Source organism: Clinocottus analis, unplaced genomic scaffold (genome assembly GCF_023055335.1).
Source record: "Clinocottus analis isolate CAN_PGR_092001 unplaced genomic scaffold, fCliAna1.0.p SCAF_65, whole genome shotgun sequence".
In the NCBI taxonomy this organism is placed as follows: domain Eukaryota; kingdom Metazoa; phylum Chordata; class Actinopteri; order Perciformes; family Cottidae; genus Clinocottus; species Clinocottus analis.
The window spans coordinates 85,001-105,000 of record NW_027176224.1 but is presented as its reverse complement, the minus strand read 5'-3'; the positions used below and the strand labels follow the sequence as shown (position 1 = coordinate 105,000).

At 49.7% G+C, this 20,000-nt stretch overlaps 1 protein-coding gene across 1 annotated transcript in view; it reads right to left on the bottom strand.

The window, feature by feature from the left end:
* Positions 1-755: 755 nt before the first annotated feature.
* The window catches only part of arap3 (ArfGAP with RhoGAP domain, ankyrin repeat and PH domain 3), a 24,019-nt gene continuing 4,774 nt past the window's right edge, over positions 756-20,000 (bottom strand). The window contains exons 2-35 of the mRNA XM_068604198.1: positions 19,330-19,492; positions 17,807-18,745; positions 17,343-17,383; positions 16,828-16,910; positions 16,421-16,488; positions 15,535-15,774; positions 13,813-13,882; positions 13,595-13,715; positions 13,326-13,510; positions 13,092-13,198; positions 12,531-12,730; positions 12,300-12,385; positions 12,010-12,192; positions 11,136-11,277; positions 10,742-10,846; positions 10,059-10,215; positions 9,828-9,930; positions 9,535-9,733; positions 9,385-9,448; positions 9,131-9,294; positions 8,464-8,676; positions 7,978-8,083; positions 7,739-7,886; positions 7,137-7,205; positions 6,832-6,906; positions 6,643-6,760; positions 6,038-6,166; positions 5,617-5,753; positions 4,580-4,662; positions 4,426-4,461; positions 4,100-4,163; positions 3,086-3,220; positions 2,283-2,321; positions 756-2,127 (exon numbers count right to left, since the gene is read on the bottom strand). Coding sequence (XP_068460299.1) covers positions 1,597-2,127; positions 2,283-2,321; positions 3,086-3,220; positions 4,100-4,163; positions 4,426-4,461; positions 4,580-4,662; positions 5,617-5,753; positions 6,038-6,166; positions 6,643-6,760; positions 6,832-6,906; positions 7,137-7,205; positions 7,739-7,886; positions 7,978-8,083; positions 8,464-8,676; positions 9,131-9,294; positions 9,385-9,448; positions 9,535-9,733; positions 9,828-9,930; positions 10,059-10,215; positions 10,742-10,846; positions 11,136-11,277; positions 12,010-12,192; positions 12,300-12,385; positions 12,531-12,730; positions 13,092-13,198; positions 13,326-13,510; positions 13,595-13,715; positions 13,813-13,882; positions 15,535-15,774; positions 16,421-16,488; positions 16,828-16,910; positions 17,343-17,383; positions 17,807-18,745; positions 19,330-19,403 — 5,214 coding nt within the window. The 5' untranslated portion in view covers positions 19,404-19,492 and the 3' untranslated portion in view covers positions 756-1,596. The remainder of the gene's footprint in view (positions 2,128-2,282; positions 2,322-3,085; positions 3,221-4,099; positions 4,164-4,425; positions 4,462-4,579; positions 4,663-5,616; positions 5,754-6,037; positions 6,167-6,642; positions 6,761-6,831; positions 6,907-7,136; positions 7,206-7,738; positions 7,887-7,977; positions 8,084-8,463; positions 8,677-9,130; positions 9,295-9,384; positions 9,449-9,534; positions 9,734-9,827; positions 9,931-10,058; positions 10,216-10,741; positions 10,847-11,135; positions 11,278-12,009; positions 12,193-12,299; positions 12,386-12,530; positions 12,731-13,091; positions 13,199-13,325; positions 13,511-13,594; positions 13,716-13,812; positions 13,883-15,534; positions 15,775-16,420; positions 16,489-16,827; positions 16,911-17,342; positions 17,384-17,806; positions 18,746-19,329; positions 19,493-20,000) is intronic.

Here is a 20,000-nt window from a genome sequence, read left to right as displayed (position 1 = left end):
AGCTGTCCACACACCCCGTGTGTGTGTGTGTGTGTGTGTGTGTGTGTGTGTGTGTGTGTCACCTCGGGGCATTTTGTCACTTAAGGGACACTCGGATCGGCTTCCTCCCCCTGAACTGCACGCTTCAAAGGCCGGATGAGCAGCGAGAGGTCAGGCGGCTCAGGACTAACTGATTTAGGAGCTCGAGTCTTCCCTCTGGAATCCATCATCCTCTTTGTTCGCCTCGCCGCCCCGCCGGCTGCGTTCCCGTCCACGACTTCTTCTCCTCTTTTCATTCCTCCTCCTCCTCCTCCTCCTCCTCCTCCTCCTCCTCCTCCGCTCTGCTGAGCTCCAGAAGACGAGGAGGCCACCAGAGGTCTGACTCCCTCAGAGAATAAAGTCACTTTAAATGAAACCATCAGAAGCTTTTAGCGACTTCCATAACAATAACAATAATAATGATAATAATGATGAACATGTTCTGAGACAGAGTTTCAGGGTGATGTATTTATGTGTATTTGTACTTCCTCCGTGTTGTTTGTCGACAGAATGAAGCGTCTCGTCTTCTTGGTGTCTGCTGGCCTCTGGTGGCCGACAGGAGGAACTACACCTCGTTCCTTCAGCTGCAGAAACACTTATGAAGCATCATCATCACTGATGAAGTATGTCTTTGATGAATGAATACGTTCAATACATAAATATTTATAGATATCATTATAAATTGAAAGGACACATCACTACATTGAGACCTGTGTCTCTTCAGCCTCTAAATAAGATTAAGTGGTTCGGATAATGGATGCATGATGAAGATGCTGAAGCAGCTGATGATGACGAGCTGACGATGAAGAGCAGACACTCTGCTTACAGACTGCTTACAGGAAGCTCTTTATTATGATTATGACCATGTTGGAAGTTAATAGAGCAGAAATCAACATCTTGTACAACAGGAAGTGATGAAGACGATGCTGAACTGTCATTTGGCAGAAAGAGAATACAAATATATCTAATATGTATATACGACAATATATGATACGATATAATAGAATGTATTATGATACAATATAAGATAATGTAATATTATATAATAAACACCACTCGTTCTTCTTCACTTCCGTCTTTCAGCCACAAACCAACAGTGATGTCACTCGAGTCAGGCGACCTCTCAGCCAATCACAGTGGCAGCAGCAGGTTGCGGGTTGAACTCCTGAGTCCTCCTTCAAAGTCATTCAGTCCTGAATATGATTTTTAATGTGAATGAAGCTCGTTGAACGTTCAGGGTCAGCTGATCTGAGACCTGCAGCACCTTCACTAAAATACTCTGAGCGATGACTGAGGAGGAGCCGGGAGGAGCCGGGAGGAGCCGAGAGGAGCTGAGAGGAGCCGGGAGGAGCCGGGAGGAGCCGAGAGGAGCCGAGAGGAGCCGGGAGGAGCCGGGAGGAGCCGAGAGGAGCCGGGAGGAGCCGAGAGGAGCTGAGAGGAGCCGGGAGGAGCCGAGAGGAGCCAAGGGGAGCTCGGAGGACCCAAAAGGAGCCGAGAGGAGCCAAGAGACGAGCTGAGAGGTGCTGAGAGGAGCCGAGAGGAGCCGAGCTAAGAGGAGCTGAGCGGTCCCGTTTCCTCTCAGAAGTCATATGGCCGCTCCTCCTCTTCTTCCGCTTCTACCTCTTCTTCCTCCTCCTCCTCCTCATCCTGCTCCTCCTTCCTGGTGAAAGCAGAGGAGAGCTCCTGCAGCAGCAGCTCCTGTGATGGAGTACAGATCCCCTGCTCCCTCCTCTTCCTCCTCTTCCTCCTCTCTGCCGGCTGCTGGAAGGCGTTCATGTCCACAGAGCTGCAGTCTCCTCCTCCTCCTCCTCCTCCTCCTCCTCCTCCTCCTTCTCCTCCTCCTCCTCCTCCTCCGTCCACGGAGCCGGCGGCGGTCAGCACCGGGTCGGGGTCGATCCCGTGGTCCGAGCGTCCGGCCTGGAGGGGAACCAGCCTGAGCGGCCGGTGGTCCGGGACCTCCTGGGTCTCGGCGGCGCCGCCGGACAGGAAGCTGGTCTCCAGAGACTTCAGCACCTGCAGGCCGAAGTCGCCGACCTCCTCGTAGAGCGGCTCGGGGAGGTCCGGAGACTCGGAGCGCTCCTCCAACGAGTCCTGCTGCACCTTCATGGGCTGCAGGGCACAGATACGAGTAGATATGTAGATATATATATATATATATATATATATATATATATATATATATATATATATATATATATATACACTCTGTACATGGTACATTTACATTTGCTCACAAAGTACTCAATGAAAGTACATGTACTCACAAAGTACATGGAGAGAGTCCTTCTGTCGTGTAACTTTCTCTGCAGAGAAGAACATGTTATAAAACATCTGAATTATTCAAGAAAATCTTCATTTTGCTCCGAACAGAAAACAAGTTGATTCTTAACTTTTAGTGTAAAAGTATTTTAACGTCTTAAGAAATACTTTGTGTCAACGATCAAACTAATCCGAGCCGAGTGAGATACGAGAAACGTTTATTGATTATCAGGATGAAAGGACAGAAACACAGTTTACCTTTGGAAGGATTTCTAGAAGACAACAATAAGTCATCACATTACCAGGAGAAAGTACTTTAAAGCTTCCCAAAAGTACCTTAAAGCATCCTAAAGTAGCCTAAAATAGCCTGAAGTACCCTAAAGTATCCTAAAGTATCCACAAGTAGCCTAGAGTAAGTTAAAGTACCCTCAGGTACCCTGAATTATAAGTAGAAGTAAACAATAAGTCACTATATTGACAGGAGAAAGTATTCTCAAGTACCCTAAAGTACCCTAAAGTAACCTTAAGTACCCTTAAGTACCCTAAAGTAACCTTAAGTACCCTAAAGCAACCTTAAGTACCCTAAAGTACCCTAAAGTACCTTACAGTACCCTACAGTAACCTGAAGTACCCTAAAGGATCCTGAATTATCCTGAATCACCCTAAAGTACCCCAAATACCCATAAGTATCCTAAATTACCCTCAGGTCCCCTAAAGTATCCTAAAATTAAAGTATCTTAAAGTATCTTAAAGTACCCTCAGGTACCCCTCAGTAGCAGTACTTGTCATCGGCGCTCGTGGTACTGACCAGCGTCTGATTGGCTGATAGCAGGCTGCTGCTCTCGCGGCCTCTGATCGGGACGAGCGGCATCGTGCCGAACTTCTGCTTTGAGATGTCAGAGGACGAGTGGCGCCGCAGAACCGGAGGACCCGGGTCATCGTTCTGGAGACAGGAGCCAACGGGAGAACGTGAGGACCGCGAGGACGCGTCTGAAGAACACGTCTGTAGAACGCGTCTAAAGAACCCGAGCAAATTTGTAGTTTGTTAGTAAATTATCTCCAAATCTTTGCTCTCAATTTTAAAAAAAATTCTCTCTCAAAAATTTTTTTTAAAAAATTCTCCAAAAATGAATACGCTCTCCAAAAAAAATGATCTCAAAACTAAAATTTGCTCTCTCTCAAAAAAAAAAAACACTCCAAAAACATTACGCTGTCAAAAACAATGCTCTCGAAATGAAAACTTGCTCTCAAAAAAAAAAGTTACGCTGTCAAAAAATTGCTCTTAAAACGAAAAATTGCTCTCCAAAAAAAAGTTGCTCTAAGCCGCTGGGTGCTAACGGTACATGCATTATGTGCATGTACCGTTAGCCGCTGGGTGCTAACGGTACATGCATCATGTGCATCTACCGTTAGCCGCTGGGTGCTAACGGTACATGCATCATGTGCATGTACCGTTAGCCGCTGGGTGCTAACGGTACATGCATCAGGTGCATGTACCGTTAGCCACTGTGAGCTAACGGTACATGCATCAGAAAGTGGGGCTGCATGTCAACAGCAGTTCTGAGAGCGCTTTTTTTTTTTTTGAGAGCAGTTTTTTTTTTTTTGGAGGTGTTATTTTTTTTTCAGAGCATATCTTGTTTTTGAGAGCGTATTTTTTTTTGAGAGCAATTTTTTTAATCGAGAACAAAGATTTTGAAAAAAAAATTTACAAACTATAAATTTGCTATAAATTTGCTCGGGTCACAAATCTACCGTCATACTGGGACGAGGGTTAATCTGACAGGATCAGATCCTCATATTAAGGGATTAGAGTTAATCTGACCTGAGCCTTGAGGAAGCTGGTGATCCAATCCCACAGTTCAGCCTCGCAGCTGCAGCACAGAAACCTGAGAGAGAAACAATATTGATCTCAAGAGATGATCCATAAACGTTTATATATATATATATATATATATATATATATATATATATATATTCCTGTCAGCTGGGTCTCGTGTGTGATTCTTAATCAACTAATACATGTTTTTTTAAAGATGATAGATGTATAAATCATTAAAATGCACGTTTACAGTGGTACAGAGTACTTGTACACGTGGTACTACGAGCTGAGCTAGTACCAGTAGTATCGGAGGCTGATCAGATACTTACAGCTGGTGTTTGTGTGACATCACCGTGAAGCCCCACCTGCAGAGACAGAGATGTTATGATGACCTCTGACCTCTCTCTCACACACACACACACACACACACACACACACACACACACACACACACACACACACACACACACACACACAGGTTACCTGCTCGGAGCCTTGAGCTTCTTGCGGATGCCGATGTAGACCTTCATGGACTTTAGAGACCACTCCTTCTCCGGTTTGATGCTCTGAACAAGGAGAGACAGTGAGGGACGGGGACATGGTCTACAGGGGCCCCACAGGGACATGGTCTACTGGGGCCCCACAGGGACATGGTCTACTGGGGCCCCACAGGGACATGGTCTACAGGGGCCTCAGAGGGACATGGTCTACAGGGGCCCCACAGGGACATGGTCTACTGGGGCCCCACAGGGACATGGTCTACTGGGGCCCCACAGGGACATGGTCTACAGGGGACCCACAGGGACATGGTCTACAGGGGACCCACAGGGACATGGTCTACAGGGGCCCCACAGGGACATGGTCTACAGGGGACCCACAGGGACATGGTCTACAGGGGCCCCACAGGGACATGGTCTACAGGGGCCCCACAGGGACATGGTCTACTGGGGCCCCACAGGGACATGGTCTACTGGGGCCCCACAGGGACATGGTCTACAGGGGACCCACAGGGACATGGTCTACAGGGGCCCCACAGGGACATGGTCTACTGGGGCCCCACAGGGACATGGTCTACTGGGGCCCCACAGGGACATGGTCTACAGGGGCCTCAGAGGGACATGGTCTACAGGGGCCCCACAGGGACATGGTCTACAGGGGCCCCACAAGGACATGGTCTAGAGGGGCCCCAGAGGGACATGGTCTACTGGGGCCCCACAGGGACATGGTCTACAGGGGCCCCACAGGGACATGGTCTACTGGGGCCCCACAGGGACATGGTCTACAGGGGCCTCAGAGGGACATGGTCTACAGGGGACCCACAGGGACATGGTCTACAGGGGCCCCACAGGGACATGGTCTACAGGGGCCCCACAGGGACATGGTCTACTGGGGCCCCACAGGGACATGGTCTACTGGGGCCCCACAGGGACATGGTCTACAGGGGACCCACAGGGACATGGTCTACAGGGGCCCCACAGGGACATGGTCTACTGGGGCCACCTGTCCCACGCAGACCTCACCTTCTTGTCCTTCAGCAGCAGCAGCTGCTGGTTCAGGATCTGGAACGTCCTCTCCTGGAACCGGTGGCCCTGAAGGAGCTTCGGGGGTTCTTCACGACACCTCAGAGGACCGATCTTCATGATCTCACTCTTATAGGCTGAGAGACACAGAGTGTGTAGCACAGTGTGTAGCACAGTGTGTAGTGTGTAGCACGGTGTGTAGCACAGTGTGTAGTGTGTAGCACGGTGTGTAGCACAGTGTGTAGTGTGTAGCACAGTGTGTAGTGTGTAGCACAGTGTGTAGCACAGTGTGTAGTGTGTAGCACGGTGTGTAGCACAGTGTGTAGTGTGTAGCACAGTGTGTAGCACAGTGTGTAGTGTGTAGCACAGTGTGTAGCACAGTGTGTAGTGTGTAGCACGGTGTGTAGTGTGTGTGACGTACAGGTGAGCACCGTGAGCCCGTCTCCTTTAGGAACTCGCTTCACCACCAGGTAGGCGGAGCTCGGGTCGGCCATCTTGCACCACTGCAGTGCCTGCTCCAGGACCTTCTCTTTGGGGTGCAGCAGCCGCTCTGACCACGACAACAACGATGTCAACAACAACAACAACAACAACAACATTATCATCCTCAACAACAACAACAATCTACCTGATACGTAGAACGTCCCAGGCTCCCTGAACTCACCTGAGAGCTGCTAGAATCCTCTAAATGATTAGGAAAGGAGCTCTAACGCTTCCTTTCCTATCTCCTTGATCACTGCACCTTCCTTCACCAAAAGAAAGGACATAACTACCCACAATTCCTTGTGGCAGCGACATCTAAAGATAAAGGGTTTGTCACCGGAGGACCAAGAAGATAAAACTTTATGAGCTAATAGTTTACTGACTTAAGATCCGCCTCAAGGTTCCTCGTGTCTTAGTCTCAAGTCGGTCTCAGGTGGACCTGGTTCAGGACTGTCTTTGGTCCCCCCCCCCGCCCCTCTTCCCCACTTCCTCCAGGTGTGACGGAGAGAGACAGACAGGTGTCCAGGTGTGTCGCCGTCTCACCCAGCTGTCCGTCCTCAATGGCTTCAAACGTCATCCAGACGTCTTTGTCTCCGGCCGGGACGTTCCTCATGAACAGAACCTGATTGGTCAGCTCCTCGGCGCACATGGTGGGAGACACCTGCAGGTCACGCCCACAGCAGGTGGTTAAAGAGCCGCGTCAGTGGGTTCATGATCTGTACTCACACTTACTTTGAGAGTGATGCAGCAGTCTGGGATCTTCATCTCCAGGTAGACCTCGATGATGAGATCTCCAGCCTGAGACAGCTGCACACAGAGCGCTCATGAGTGCTCACTCAACTAGTACTAACTTATTATTAACTAGTACTACGTTATTAACTATTACTAACTAGTACTACGTTATTATTAACTGTTACTGACTTATTATAAAACTATTACTAACTTATTATAAAACTATTACTAACTTATTATAAAACTATTACTAACTATTACTAAGTTATTATTAACTTTATATCCTCTTGACTGCATGAAAGTACCTGAGTGTCCTTCCAGGTGGTGATGAGGCTGATTTCCAGCTCGATCTGAGTCTGGTGCTCCTCGTCGATCTGGAAGTGGACCAGAACTTTAGCGAGTTGGTGGACCAGAACTTCAGCGGGTTAGTGGACCAGAACTTCAGCGGGTTAGTGGACCAGAACTTCAGCGAATTGGTGGACCAGAACTTCAGCGGGTTAGTGGACCAGAACTTCAGCGGGTTAGTGGACCAGAACTTCAGCGAATTGGTGGACCAGAACCTCAGTGGATTAGTGGACAAGAACTTCAGTATGTTAGTGGACCAGAACTCCAGCAGGTTAGTGGACCAGAACTTTAGCGAGTTGGTGGACCAGAACTTTAGCAGGTTAGTGGACCAGAACTTAAGCGAGTTGGTGGACCAGAACTTGAGCGAGTTAGTGGACCAGAACTTAAGCGAGTTGGTGGACCAGAACTTGAGCAAGTTAGTGGACCAAAACTTCAGCGAGTTAGTGGACCAGAACTTCAGCGGGTTAGTGGACCAGAACTTCAGCGGGTTAGTGGACCAGAACTTCAGCGGGTTAGTTCAGTTCTCGCGTCACAAAGCAGCAGCGGCTCGGGCGGTACTCACGTCAAACACGACCAGGAAGTTGTCGATCAGATCCTCTATGATCTTCACCTCGTGCTCTCCTTTCCCGTCGGTCTGGAACAGACTCGGGGCGAACAGCAGTGACAGGTTCTTGGTGCACATCTGGTTCAGGTCGGCACACTTCTGGACTCTGGCCCGGAGGAGGCAAAGCCGGGTATTTAACAAGGAGACGACAGGCGGCTGCTGGTTCCAGAGCTGCAGGGCGGCGAGCGTGAGCTCACCTGTACAGGTGGCTGATGAGAGCAGTCAGGGTGGTCCTGTTGACTCGAGGAAGACTCCGGATGATCTCTTTGTAGCGGTCCAACCTCTGGCTCTTCTGAGGGAGCTCTGAGGAAACAGAACCGCCTTCAAACCTCCACAAACACCTCAGAACTCATAGAAACGCCACTTTGAGCTTTCTGTGGGCGCCAATGCACAAATACTAGTCTCTGAGGATTGATGCTCCTGGAGTTAGAGTTCATACTGAGTACTTTTACTCAAGTACTGGACTTTATTATGCGTGTACTTGCAAGTATCTCCAAGTTCTGCTACCTTCTACTTTTACTCCACTACGTCTCACGGGAAAACTACATTTGACCTTAATGGATACTTTGGCATATAAATCCTATGAAATGAAGCAGTACTACAACACTAAGATACTTAGTAGGGTAAAAAGCATCTGCAATTAGCTTAAAAAAGCTACAACATTAAATGTGAAGTGGACTCACTGGCGGCTGCTTGCCACAGAGGGTGAAGGTCGGCCATGAAGATGGGGTCGTCGACCTCCCTGAAGAACCTCTTCAGGACGTCCGTCACGTCCTCGATGAAGTGGTCTCCGATGCGCAGTTTGACGTTCCGGGCGTCTTTACGAAACTCTTCCATCAGGAGCTTGATTCTGGAATTGGCCCCGTTCTTCCTGTAGATCCCCTCGTGGCCCAGACCTGCAGAGCATGCTCAGATCGTCACAACCCGCACTAAACCTGAACCTGCATCAGATCAGGGATCAACCAGGAGGTCCCATCATTCTAAATTCAGTGTTTCTGTAGAGAAGCTCACCGAGGACACTTTCTGGATGTCCTTTCACAATAAATATTTTTGGACACGAAAACTAAGAAACCTCTGTACTGGGGAACCAAAAGTACTTTGAGACCCTCCCTGCTTTGAACTTTGAACCACGAGGAGCGATGTTCAGGTCCCCACGAGGTCTAATCACTTCCTTCTAATCTTCAGCACATCTGGACTGTGAGTTAAGAGGTTCAGAGTTACAGCCTCTGTCTACCGGACTGAAGAAGAGCTCAGCTCAAGGTCTCCAACAGGTGGTGTGAACAGCGAAGACCAGAACGAGGATCTGCAGAGAGGATGCTCTGGTGAGTCAGCTTGGTGTGTCTTCCTCACCGTACTGAGTGATGAAGGCGAGGCAGCTGTCCACGATGATGGGGATGTCGTTCCTGCTCAGCTGCTGCTCCCTCAGAGCGTTCCCTTTGCCGCCGGCCGCTCGCTGGATGTCCGAGTACCACAAAGAGAAGTCTGTCCGGCCGAGGCCCTGCAGGTGCAGAGTCCTGACGGAGACAGAGGAAACCAGACCGTGAGGGGGAATAGAAGCAGGATCAGATGGTCTGGGGGTCCAGCAGAGGAAGGCTCCACCTCACCTTCCTTTCTCCACTAAAACCAAGATGTCCTTCTTCTCGTGGTTCTCCGTCTCGGAGGTGATACCTTCAACGCAAACAGAGACACTTTTATCCAAATCGATCCGGAAAGACCCGGTGTGTCGGCAGACCAGAACCCGGACCAGGACTCACTGAGCTCCTGCAGACGGTTCAGGTTGATGATGTCCTCCGCCGCTCCGTCGGTTCGGGGACAGATGAAGAGGTTGGACTTCTGCAGGACGAAGAAGGCCTCCTTCCACTGCTGCGGGTCCAGCATGGCTCTGTAGCGCAGCAGGCCGACCCGCTCAAACTCCCGAGTCAGCAGGCAGTGGCAGCTGAGCGGGGTGGCCGCCTGGTGGAGAAGAAAAGCATTACGTCACACCGCCTCAACCGAAGAGGACCGGAATGGCACCAATGTGCAAGGACAGAGGGTCTGAGGGTCAGACCTTCCCGATGGACCTGGTCCAGCTGTGCAGAGCGTCGGCCGTCTCCAAACCGAACTGGTAAAGTTTCTCTGAAGTCAAATACAACTCGAAGGTGTAACGAAACCTGAGGACAGATGGAGGAACATGATGGACATAGTGGACCACTTGGCGATGTGGACATGATGGACATGTGGACCACGGGGACGAGAAACAATCGAGTGTGGACGCCACGAATGCATCTGGAGGACGAACCTGTCGATGAAGCCGTTGCTGTTGTTGGAGGCGTCGGGCCGACTGACGCCCAGACACACCACGTCTTTGATGCTGATCTGCATGCAGGGATCGGCTGACCGGTCCGACTCGTAGAACAGCAGAGACCGGTCCACCGAGCACCAGAACTTCTGGAAGTCTACAACGACGACACAGTGGGTTTAATTTCACAGGGAACGAAGACATAGAGGCACCTGCTCGCAAAGACCTGCTCGCAAAGACTTGCTCCCAAAGACCTGCTTTTAAAGACTTGCTACCAATGACCTGCTCCCAAAGACCTTCTACCAAAGATGTTCTACCAAAGACCTGCTCCCAAAGACCTGCTCCCAAATACCTGCTCCCAAAGACCCGCTCCCAAAGAGCTTCTACCAAAGACCTGATCCCAAAGACTTACTCCTAAAGACCTGCAACCAAAGACCTGCTCCCAAAGACCTACTCCCAAAGACCTACTCCCAAAGACCTAATCCCAAAGACCTACTCCCAAAGACCTACTCCCAAAGACCTGATCCCAAAGCCTTACTCCCAAAGACCTGCTCACAAAGACCTGATCTCAAAGACCTGATCGCAAAGACCTGATCCCAAAGACTCACTCCCAAAAACCTGCTTCTAAAGACCTGCACCCAGAGACCTGGTACCAAAGGCTTGCTACCACCTCCTCTTCCTACCGTCTCTAGTCTTCCTGGACAGCGCCCCCCGGTGGACGGAGCTGGACTTGTAGAGGAACCCGGAGTGGAGGACGGGCTGCATGATCTCGTCGTAGACGCTGGGGTCTGGAGGGAGAAATGAACATTGAGAGGAAACACACAGATCAAACAGGTCATCTTCAGAATGACAACATCAGATTGACGGTAGAGTGAGGCTTTGGTGTGGATTCTGGTCCTGGTTCTAGTCCTGTTTTCTAGTCCTGGTTCTGTTTCTAGTCCTGGTTCTGATCCTGACTGACTCAGTAGCATAAAAGTCTGTCTCACTACTGACCTTAGTCACTACTGACCTTCAACAAGAGTATAGAGTATAGAGTATAGTAAAGACCAGGTCAGTAGAGACCAGTAGAGACCAGACCTGACGCGGTGTAGCGGTCCAGCAGGTGATGATGTCGTTGGTTGGAATCGGACTCGTCTGAGAGGTGAGCTGACTCCGCCTCCGAGAAAATGTTTGTGACAGTTTTTAGAAGAGTCTGTTCAGAGACCGCTGAGCACAAGACCTGGTGGAGAGAGAGAGAGAGAGAGATAAAGTGTGTGACCTTGAGGACACGGTCATGAGTAAAGTGTGTGACCTTGAGGACACGGTCATGAGTAAAGTGTGTGACCTTCAGGACAGAGTCATGAGTAAAGTGTGTGACCTTGAGGACAGAGTCATGAGTAAAGTGTGTGACCTTGAGGACACGGTCATTAGTAAAGTGTGTGACCTTGAGGACAGAGTCATGAGTAAAGTGTGTGACCTTGAGGACAGAGTCATGAGTAAAGTGTGTGACCTTGAGGACACGGTCATTAGTAAAGTGTGTGACCTTGAGGACACGGTCATTAGTAAAGTGTGTGACCTTGAGGACACGGTCATGAGTAAAGTGTGTGACCTTGAGGACACGGTCATTAGTAAAGTGTGTGACCTTGAGGACAGAGTCATGAGTAAAGTGTGTGACCTTGAGGACAGAGTCATGAGTAAAGTGTGTGACCTTGAGGACACGGTCATTAGTAAAGTGTGTGACCTTGAGGACACGGTCATGAGTAAAGTGTGTGACCTTGAGGACACAGTCATTAGTAAAGTGTGTGACCTTGAGGACAGAGTCATGAGTAAAGTGTGTGACCTTGAGGACACGGTCATTAGTAAAGTGTGTGACCTTGAGGACACGGTCATTAGTAAAGTGTGTGACCTTGAGGACACGGTCATGAGTAAAGTGTGTGACCTTCAGGACACGGTCATGAGTAAAGTGTGTGACCTTGAGGAGCTCCTCCTGGCTGCTGAACCCCGGGTGATGGAGACGGTGTCGACCCTCTCGGTACTTCTGGGAGATGAACTCCCTCCTCTGGTCCGGCGGGGCGTCGCAGTCCAGCTCCTCCGACACGGACAGCCGGGCGGCCCAGAAGTCGTTGGCCCGGTCGTTGCCCAGCATGATGAACAGCTGACGCACACAAACAAACACACAAACACAGGAGCTGAAACCACTGATATAGTTACAAGTGTAACTCCAGGTCTATGAACTCTGGGAGCAGCCGGTTCTGGTCTCACCTGAACGACCTCGTTGCTCCACACGCTGGTGTCCAGTTTTAGACTCTGGACCTTTGAGACCATCGTACCCAGACCTCTGTGCTGTCCTGAGACACACACACAGACACACACACACACACACACACACACACACACACACACACACACACACACACACATACATACAGACAGGTAACGCCATCAAGCCGCATCATTCTGGTCTAGGCTCTGATCAGGTCTCAGACCCGGTACCTGCACAGTTCTTGCAGATGACCACACACAGGTTGATGGAGGCCCAGTCCGGGTTCAGGGCCTTGCAGTCGGCACACATGCGGTTGGATCGGTTGGACCAGATCTTCTCGGCCACCTCGTAGTCCGACAGGGTCTCTGCGATGGCCTCCTGCAGGGCCTCCATCCAGTCACGCTTCTCCCGGTCCGAGTCCGCCGTGAAGCTGAGGGGGCCGAGGAGAGGCTGGTTGGAAGGACGAGGACTAGACCAGCAGAGACTGGTAGAGACTAACAGATACTGGTAGAGACTGGTAGAGACTAGCAGAGACTGGCAGAAACTAGCAGAGACTAGCAGAGACTGGCAGAGACCAGCAGAGACTAGCAGGGACTAGCAAAGACTAGTAGAGACTAACAAAGATTAGCATAGGCTAACAGGGACTAACAGAGACCAGCAGAGACCGGTCCAGACTAGCAGAGACTAACAGAGACTAGCAAAGGCAGTCTGGACAGAGCCTGTCCTCAGTCTCTCGAGTCCCTGTTACAGAACAGAAACCACCAGCAGGGCATGAGGGCCTCGGTGGATACCTGAAGCATTTGTACGGAGTGATGAGCTCAAAGCTCTTGTGTTTTCCGTCTCTGATCGTCGATCCTCGAGCTTCGATCACCGTGATGCCGATCCCGTTACGAAAGCCCTGCACACACAGAAGAGCCCCGTGAAGCCGAGCGGCTCAGAGTCCAGGTCCACCACAGGACACTCCTGAAACTGCTCGAGGGCTTGTTTTGGGGTGGATGACTCGCAGGAAGTGAGAAGCGTCTCACCTGTTCACTCTTGTAGATCCAGATCTGCTCCGTGTTGATGGCGGCGTACACTCTGGACTTGGTCCCCTTCAGATCCAGGAACCCGTGTTTCTGACAGTGAGATCCGGGACCGAAGCGCCGCCGGCCGAACACCAGCTGATCTCTGACGTGTTCCTGCAGCGTGCCGACCCACCGCCGCCGCAGCACTGAGACATCATCATCACCACCATCATCATCACCATCATCACTGTGTGTGTGTGTGTGTCTGTGTGCATGCGTGTGTGTGTTACCTTCATTCTCTGTCCTGAAAACAAAGATTCGGTGACTCGTCACGACTTCAAACTTGTTGTCCTTGGCGGGGCGGGCCATCTGGATGGCAGCCAATGGGATCACTCCTTTAGCGTAGACGTCCTGGGACAGAGCAGGTGACAGGAAACAGACCTTCATCTTCATCTTCATCGTGACGCACTGAGACCAACCTTCAGATATCTGCTGCTGTGGTTTTTACCTTCTCACTGCCAAAGTACATCAGGGTTTTACCATCAAACTTCACGTAGCGCTTCTGGAAAACATAGTTCCTGAAAGATAAAAGGGACGTCACATAAAAAGACACAAAGAGACACAAAGAGACACAGACACAAAGAGACAAAGATACAAGAAGACAAAATGACACAGACACAAAAAGGACACAGATACAAAGACACAGACACAAAGACACACAGTTATATAGAGACACAGATACAAAGAAACAAAGACACAAATAGACACATTTACATAGAGACACAGACACAAAGACACACCAATACAAAGAGACACAGTTACAAAGAGAGAAAGATACAAACAGACAAAGACACAAAGATACACAGTTGCAAAGAGACGCAAATACAAAGATACAAAGACACAAAGACACAAATCTACAGACGAGCTGACTGGTGGTTTTTGTGTAGTTTCCACACAGTTTTGGGATAACAATATTCCGACATATTTTATAAATGTGGAGCTCTCAGCTGATTCATAACGAACACTTTGGTGTCAGTGTTGATTTCTACAAACAAATATTGGTGAAACACTTAGAAAACACAGAAGAACGTTCATGTAGAGAAACGGGAGGAAAGGAAGAAAAGACAAACACACACCGAGTGGAGGACGATGAAGAGGAAGAGGAGAGGAGGATGACGAGGCAGAGGAAGCTCCTCAGGAGGAAGAAGGCACAAGGAGGAGCTGAGAGGAGGTGCAGCGCGACAGCCAGCGCTGACCTTTGACCCCTGACAGACACACAGAACAGGAAGCTCTCTGACGGTTTCTCAGGTTTCTGGTTTGAGTGCTGTGATTGGCCGGCTGAGAACATGGGAGGAGCTCCGAGATCTGCTCACATGTGGATACTAGCATGCTAACATGCTAACACTATGCTACGTGATTCACTCCAGGACCTGACAACATGCGGACACACCTGTAGAGCTGCTTCAGGAGGCCTGGATTCCATTCATGTGAAGTGGTCAGTGTGTTTAAAGTGTGTTTCAATGTTCAAAGTGCCACACTTTGTCAGCAGGCAGTGCTGTAAAAAAATCTATGAAAATAATTGCAAAGTTGAAACAAATTAACTTCTAGATAAACTCAACCCAAGGTCTCACAACGATCACTCAACGGGTTCTCAGAGGGAACCGACTACAAGAGAACCGGAGCTGTGAGTCACCGGAAAGCTGCTCCATGGACCTTTAACCGACACCTTTAGCCAACACCTTTAGCCAAGACCTTAACCAACACCTTAGCCAACACCTTTAGCCGACACCTTTAGCCGACACCTTTAGCCGAGACCTTAACCGACACCTTAGCCGACACCTTTAGCCAACACCTTTAGCCGAGACCTTAACCAACACCTTAGCCGACACCTTTAGCCGAGGCCTTAACCAACACCTTAGCCGACACCTTTAGCCGAGGCCTTAACCGAGACCTTTAGCCGAGACCTTAGCCGACACCTTTAGCCAACACCTTTAGCCGAGACCTTAGCCGACACCTTTAACCGAGACCTTAGCCGACACCTTTAGCCAACACCTTTAGCCGACACCTTAACCGACACGTTTAGCAAACACCTTTAGTCAACACCTTTAGCCGAGACCTTAGCCAACACCTTAACCAACGCTAATTTCCGCGACGCCTCCCGATGTGGTGTAAATCAAACGTACCCCTGTGGTGTTTCACTCTCTGCGGTTACTGTCTAAATCAAACGCACCCCTGTGGAGACAGCTTGTCCAGCCAGCCGCTGATGATGGGCGGCGCTCTCTCCGTCAGCGAGGTGTAGCTGGCGTAGGGGGAGATGGTCAGGTCCTCGTCGGCCTCCGAGGCGAAGGTGTGCGTCGGCAGCGAGAGGTAGCGGAGGGCGGGTGGAGGTTCCCCCACCGTGCTGTAGCCCCGAGAGTCTCCGGAGGGAGGCGCCTGAGCCGAGCGCCTCGTCCAGGAGAACCTCTGCAGCCTGCGGCAGAAACAAAGTTCAGTTGGGTTCACACACATTCCTATGACTTTTCCATGACTTTTCCATAACTTTTCCATGACTTGAAACCAAATTTCCATGACCAAACATTGAGTGAAATCTGGGTGTATACATAAAAAAGTGAGAAATTATCAATGAACATCCTAAAGCATACAGTAAACGTTAAATGACACAAATGAATGAGAGACAATAGTTTGATTAAAAGAATAAACATTTATATAGATGCCTGTATGCTGCTGATATTTTGAGCCAGATTCATTATTTCAAACTCAGCCTGAATAAACGTCATGAACACATGAATATAAAACATTTACATTACTTTTACTACACTTTTGGGATTTTTTTTTTTCAAGGATTTTTTCAGGCCTGGAAATAATCATTTTCTTCCAGGTTTTCCATGACCGTAAGAACCCTGCAGGACGAACTCTGAGCTGAGTAACTTTCTGGAGAGAAGCTCCACAGAGCCAAGTGGGCCGAGGTACAGAACCGACAATACGCAGATGACAGCTTGGTGTATATTCCAGTATAGTCTGCCTCTGTGGTGAATGCAGACACAACTATTATACTGAGATAAATCATTGCTGTCGCTTCATAGTGTTGTCTTCATGAGCAGACATCAGGGTCTTACCCATGATCCTCTGCATGTTTGTCCTCCCCCGTCCTCGTCTCTCTGTCCTCCAGACGGTTTCTTTCATTCTGCAGGATACAACATGTTAAGAGCGCATTTGTCATCGCAGACTCGACATATTAAACCCAACCAGCTCCAAGCGGGGGTTCACTAATGGCGGCTCCTCCCACATGCAGCCGGAGCAGGACGTCCTACTCGTGGTCTGCAAACGCCTCCACCTGGATGGAGCACTCGTGGTGTCCGTGTCAGAAGCAATTTAACGGCTCATCTTTGATCTAATTTGTTTGTGTCATATTATGATGAAGTACATGTTAAGCTTGTCATCACATCTCATAGACCACATTTCAGTTACCTTTAGCTGATTTTCTGAACGGGGCAGAATGAGCTGTGTGTGTCTTCTGTCTCACCTCACAGGGATGTGGATTCCTTCTGGTTTGGAAGACGGTTTCACAGTAGGGGCTGATCTCCTCCTCAGGGTCGTCTGTTGAAGCTGTTGAACAGAAAACGCTGAGTTACCTGGGAACTGCAGCCTGGATGGGATTAGGGGTTAGCACGGGCACACAGGTAACTTTTTATCCCTCTTCTTCCTCAAGCCACTGGGCCATATTGTTTTTTAATTTCTGGATCCAGAGGATCTCCAGTGGCACAGCTTTGGGCTATGGACCAGCCCACCCTGGACTCAAGGGCTGAAATCCTAAGGTTTTCTTTCCCATGCTCTCTAAAATGCGACTAAAGTTGTGTCACTTTATCCTGGCGATCTATCAAGTAAATCTGTTGCTTCAGGCATAATAATATTATATTTTTGGTCTAGCCAACATATAGCTTCCCCCAACTATCTCATAAACTAGGTTGGAGGAACTTATAAGGAACAACTGCAAAATGGGGTTCACATGGTGGTTCTTGTAAACCATTCTGTACTCACCTCTGGCTGATCCTGAAGAGTTGTTACTTAAAGTGCTGCCACTGAAAACACACAAACAATAAGTATGCATTGTCACAGAATGATTTGTGAACATATCCTGACTTGTAGTCCTCAGAGGTCGAGCTACAGAAACACTGGATCCACTGGATTATGTGTCCCAATCCCAAACGATAAAGTTGTTCTCAATAAGTGTTGAAGCAGTTCTTCTTAAAACCCTTAAAACCCTTAAAACGCAGCCCTCCCACTGTCAACGAATGGGTGGATAAGGTTCCGGATGCTGGTCAAAGATCCAACGATCCTCCTGGAACCGCAATCGTAAGTAAATCCTTGGAGACCTCAGACAGCTGGTCAATCAAAGGTTGGTGGAACGTGTTGAGGCTGATAACATTTACCTTAATAAACCAAAAGCCAATGAACCTTGTTATTTGGACGCTGATCGAGAAGCAAGTTGAAAGGGAACTTACCTGTTCCTCTCGGGGTTCCTGTCCGGTGTTTGTCTGGGTGGAGTCGGAGGAGCTGACTGCTGGCTCCAGTAACTCCTCCCTTCACTGGGGGCAGTAGAACCCGGGGAAGTCCCCCAGTAGATCTCGTTGGAGACCATCTCCATCCCACCACCTCCGGGGGAACCAGGGGATCCAGAGAGCCTGCTGTTGTCAAGACTACCGGGACAGGAAGTCACAGGAGGCGTCTGGTCCTGGTCCGTCCGTACAGGTGAGGAACAGGAAGAGGAGGGGGGGGACCCCTGGAACACGGCGGTGGGGACCCCGCGGTTCAGTCTCGGAGGAACTGGAGGTAACAACCGGCCAGCGTCTGACAGAGACAAGCTACGACTCGGCCTCCTCCTCTCCGTCTGACTCGGTCTTCGGCCGGACGGGGTCGACCCGTCATCAGACGTGGGCGTGACGCCTGAGGTCAAACCCTCTAACACAGTAAAACAGATGGAGTCTTGGGAAAGCCTCCTGGACTGGGGCGGTGCAGAGTCCGGTGTGGGACAGAAGTGGACGGGCGCTGTCCTCCGGCGGTTGAAGACAGTTCTGGGTTTGGGAACCGGCTTCACCGCCGGTCTGCTGGCCTCGGAGTTGGTCAGCATGGCGCAGAGGTTCGGAGCGGAGCTGTTCCTGAACGCCTCAAAGTTCACGGGTCCTGGCGACTGACAGAGCAATGCAGCACGCCGACGTCGCTCTGATGAGGGAATGTCTGTTACAGACTGACACCGGTCACGTGGGAGACGAGCCTTCTGATTGGCTCTTTGACTCTCCATCCTCTGAACGTGATTGACCAGGCGTAAGATTCTCTTCCTGTGTCCTGTGGCGGTTATTCCCAGACTGACGAAGGCATCGTGGTCCAGGTGTGTGAAGTCTCGAGCCAACAGGAGACCGGCTCGATGGAAGGTGTCCAGGTACCTGCAGTCAAAAACACAATGAAACGTACAGAGGCATGTTGATTGAACAATGTCTACAAAATAATGACGCCTTAGCCCACCCTACCTATGTTAGACGCTCAATGCTAATACCTTAGCGCACCATGTCTGTTAGATGCTCCTTGCTAATGCCTTAAACCACCCTGCCTATGTTAGACGCTCAATGCTAATACCTTAGCCCACCCTGTCTATGTTAGATGCTCCTTGCTAATGCCTTAGCCCACCCTGCCTATGTTAGATGCTCCATGCTAATGCCTTAAACCACCCTGCATATGTTAGATGCTCCATGCTAATGCCTTAACCCACCATGCTTATGTTAGACGCTTCATGCTAACACCTCAGCCCATCCTGCCTATGTTAGACACGTTATGCTAACATCATAGCCCACACTGCCTATGTTGGACGCTCCATGCTAACATCATAGCCCACCCTGTCTATCTTAGATGCTCCATGCTAACACCATAGCCCACCATGATTGTTAACCAACACATTGTAGGAGTAACAGGTTGAATGGCAAAGTGTTAGCATTGATTGTTTAACATTTAGGTCCTCAGTGTGACCTCTGACCTCTCCAGGTGGATCGCTGCCAGAAGCGTCTCAACCGTCGTGTTCCCATCCAGCGAGGCCATGGCGACCAACATGGAGTCTGGGTCTGACTCGGTCTCCTCCACGTCCAGGAAACCTCACGTCCATCACGGACCTACAGCCGGGCCGGCCGGCAGCTGTCCATCTGGAGGAGACAAGGACAACGTTCACTTCACCCGTCATCGGCAAACTGAGGAAAAGCTCCGGTTCTCCTCGTTTGAGACGACGGAACCGGAACATTTTCTTGTTTTTTTAAATTTTTTATTGAAGAATAAGAAAAAAATATTATTCAAACTGTCAACTAATTGATGAATTGGATCAGAATGCAACGTTTAATCTGTAAGGGTGAATGTTCCTGTTCTAATAATACTTTAATAATCTAAATATATAATAAATATAATGAAAACTCCAGCTTCTTCTGTCGCTTTTACTGCACTGAGATCTGAGACGCCATCACCGTGACCTTTAACCCCCTGGAGTTCACGACTCCCCCCCCCCACCCGCCTCCTCCCAGCCAACTAAAACCACAGAGCCAGAACAAAGCATGATGTCAGCGGGCGGACACAACCGCAGGATTGTTTCTCAGCGTCTGCAGCAGGACGACCTTTGACCTCAGGACGGTCTGGAAACAGCATTTTGTGAAGGACACACAC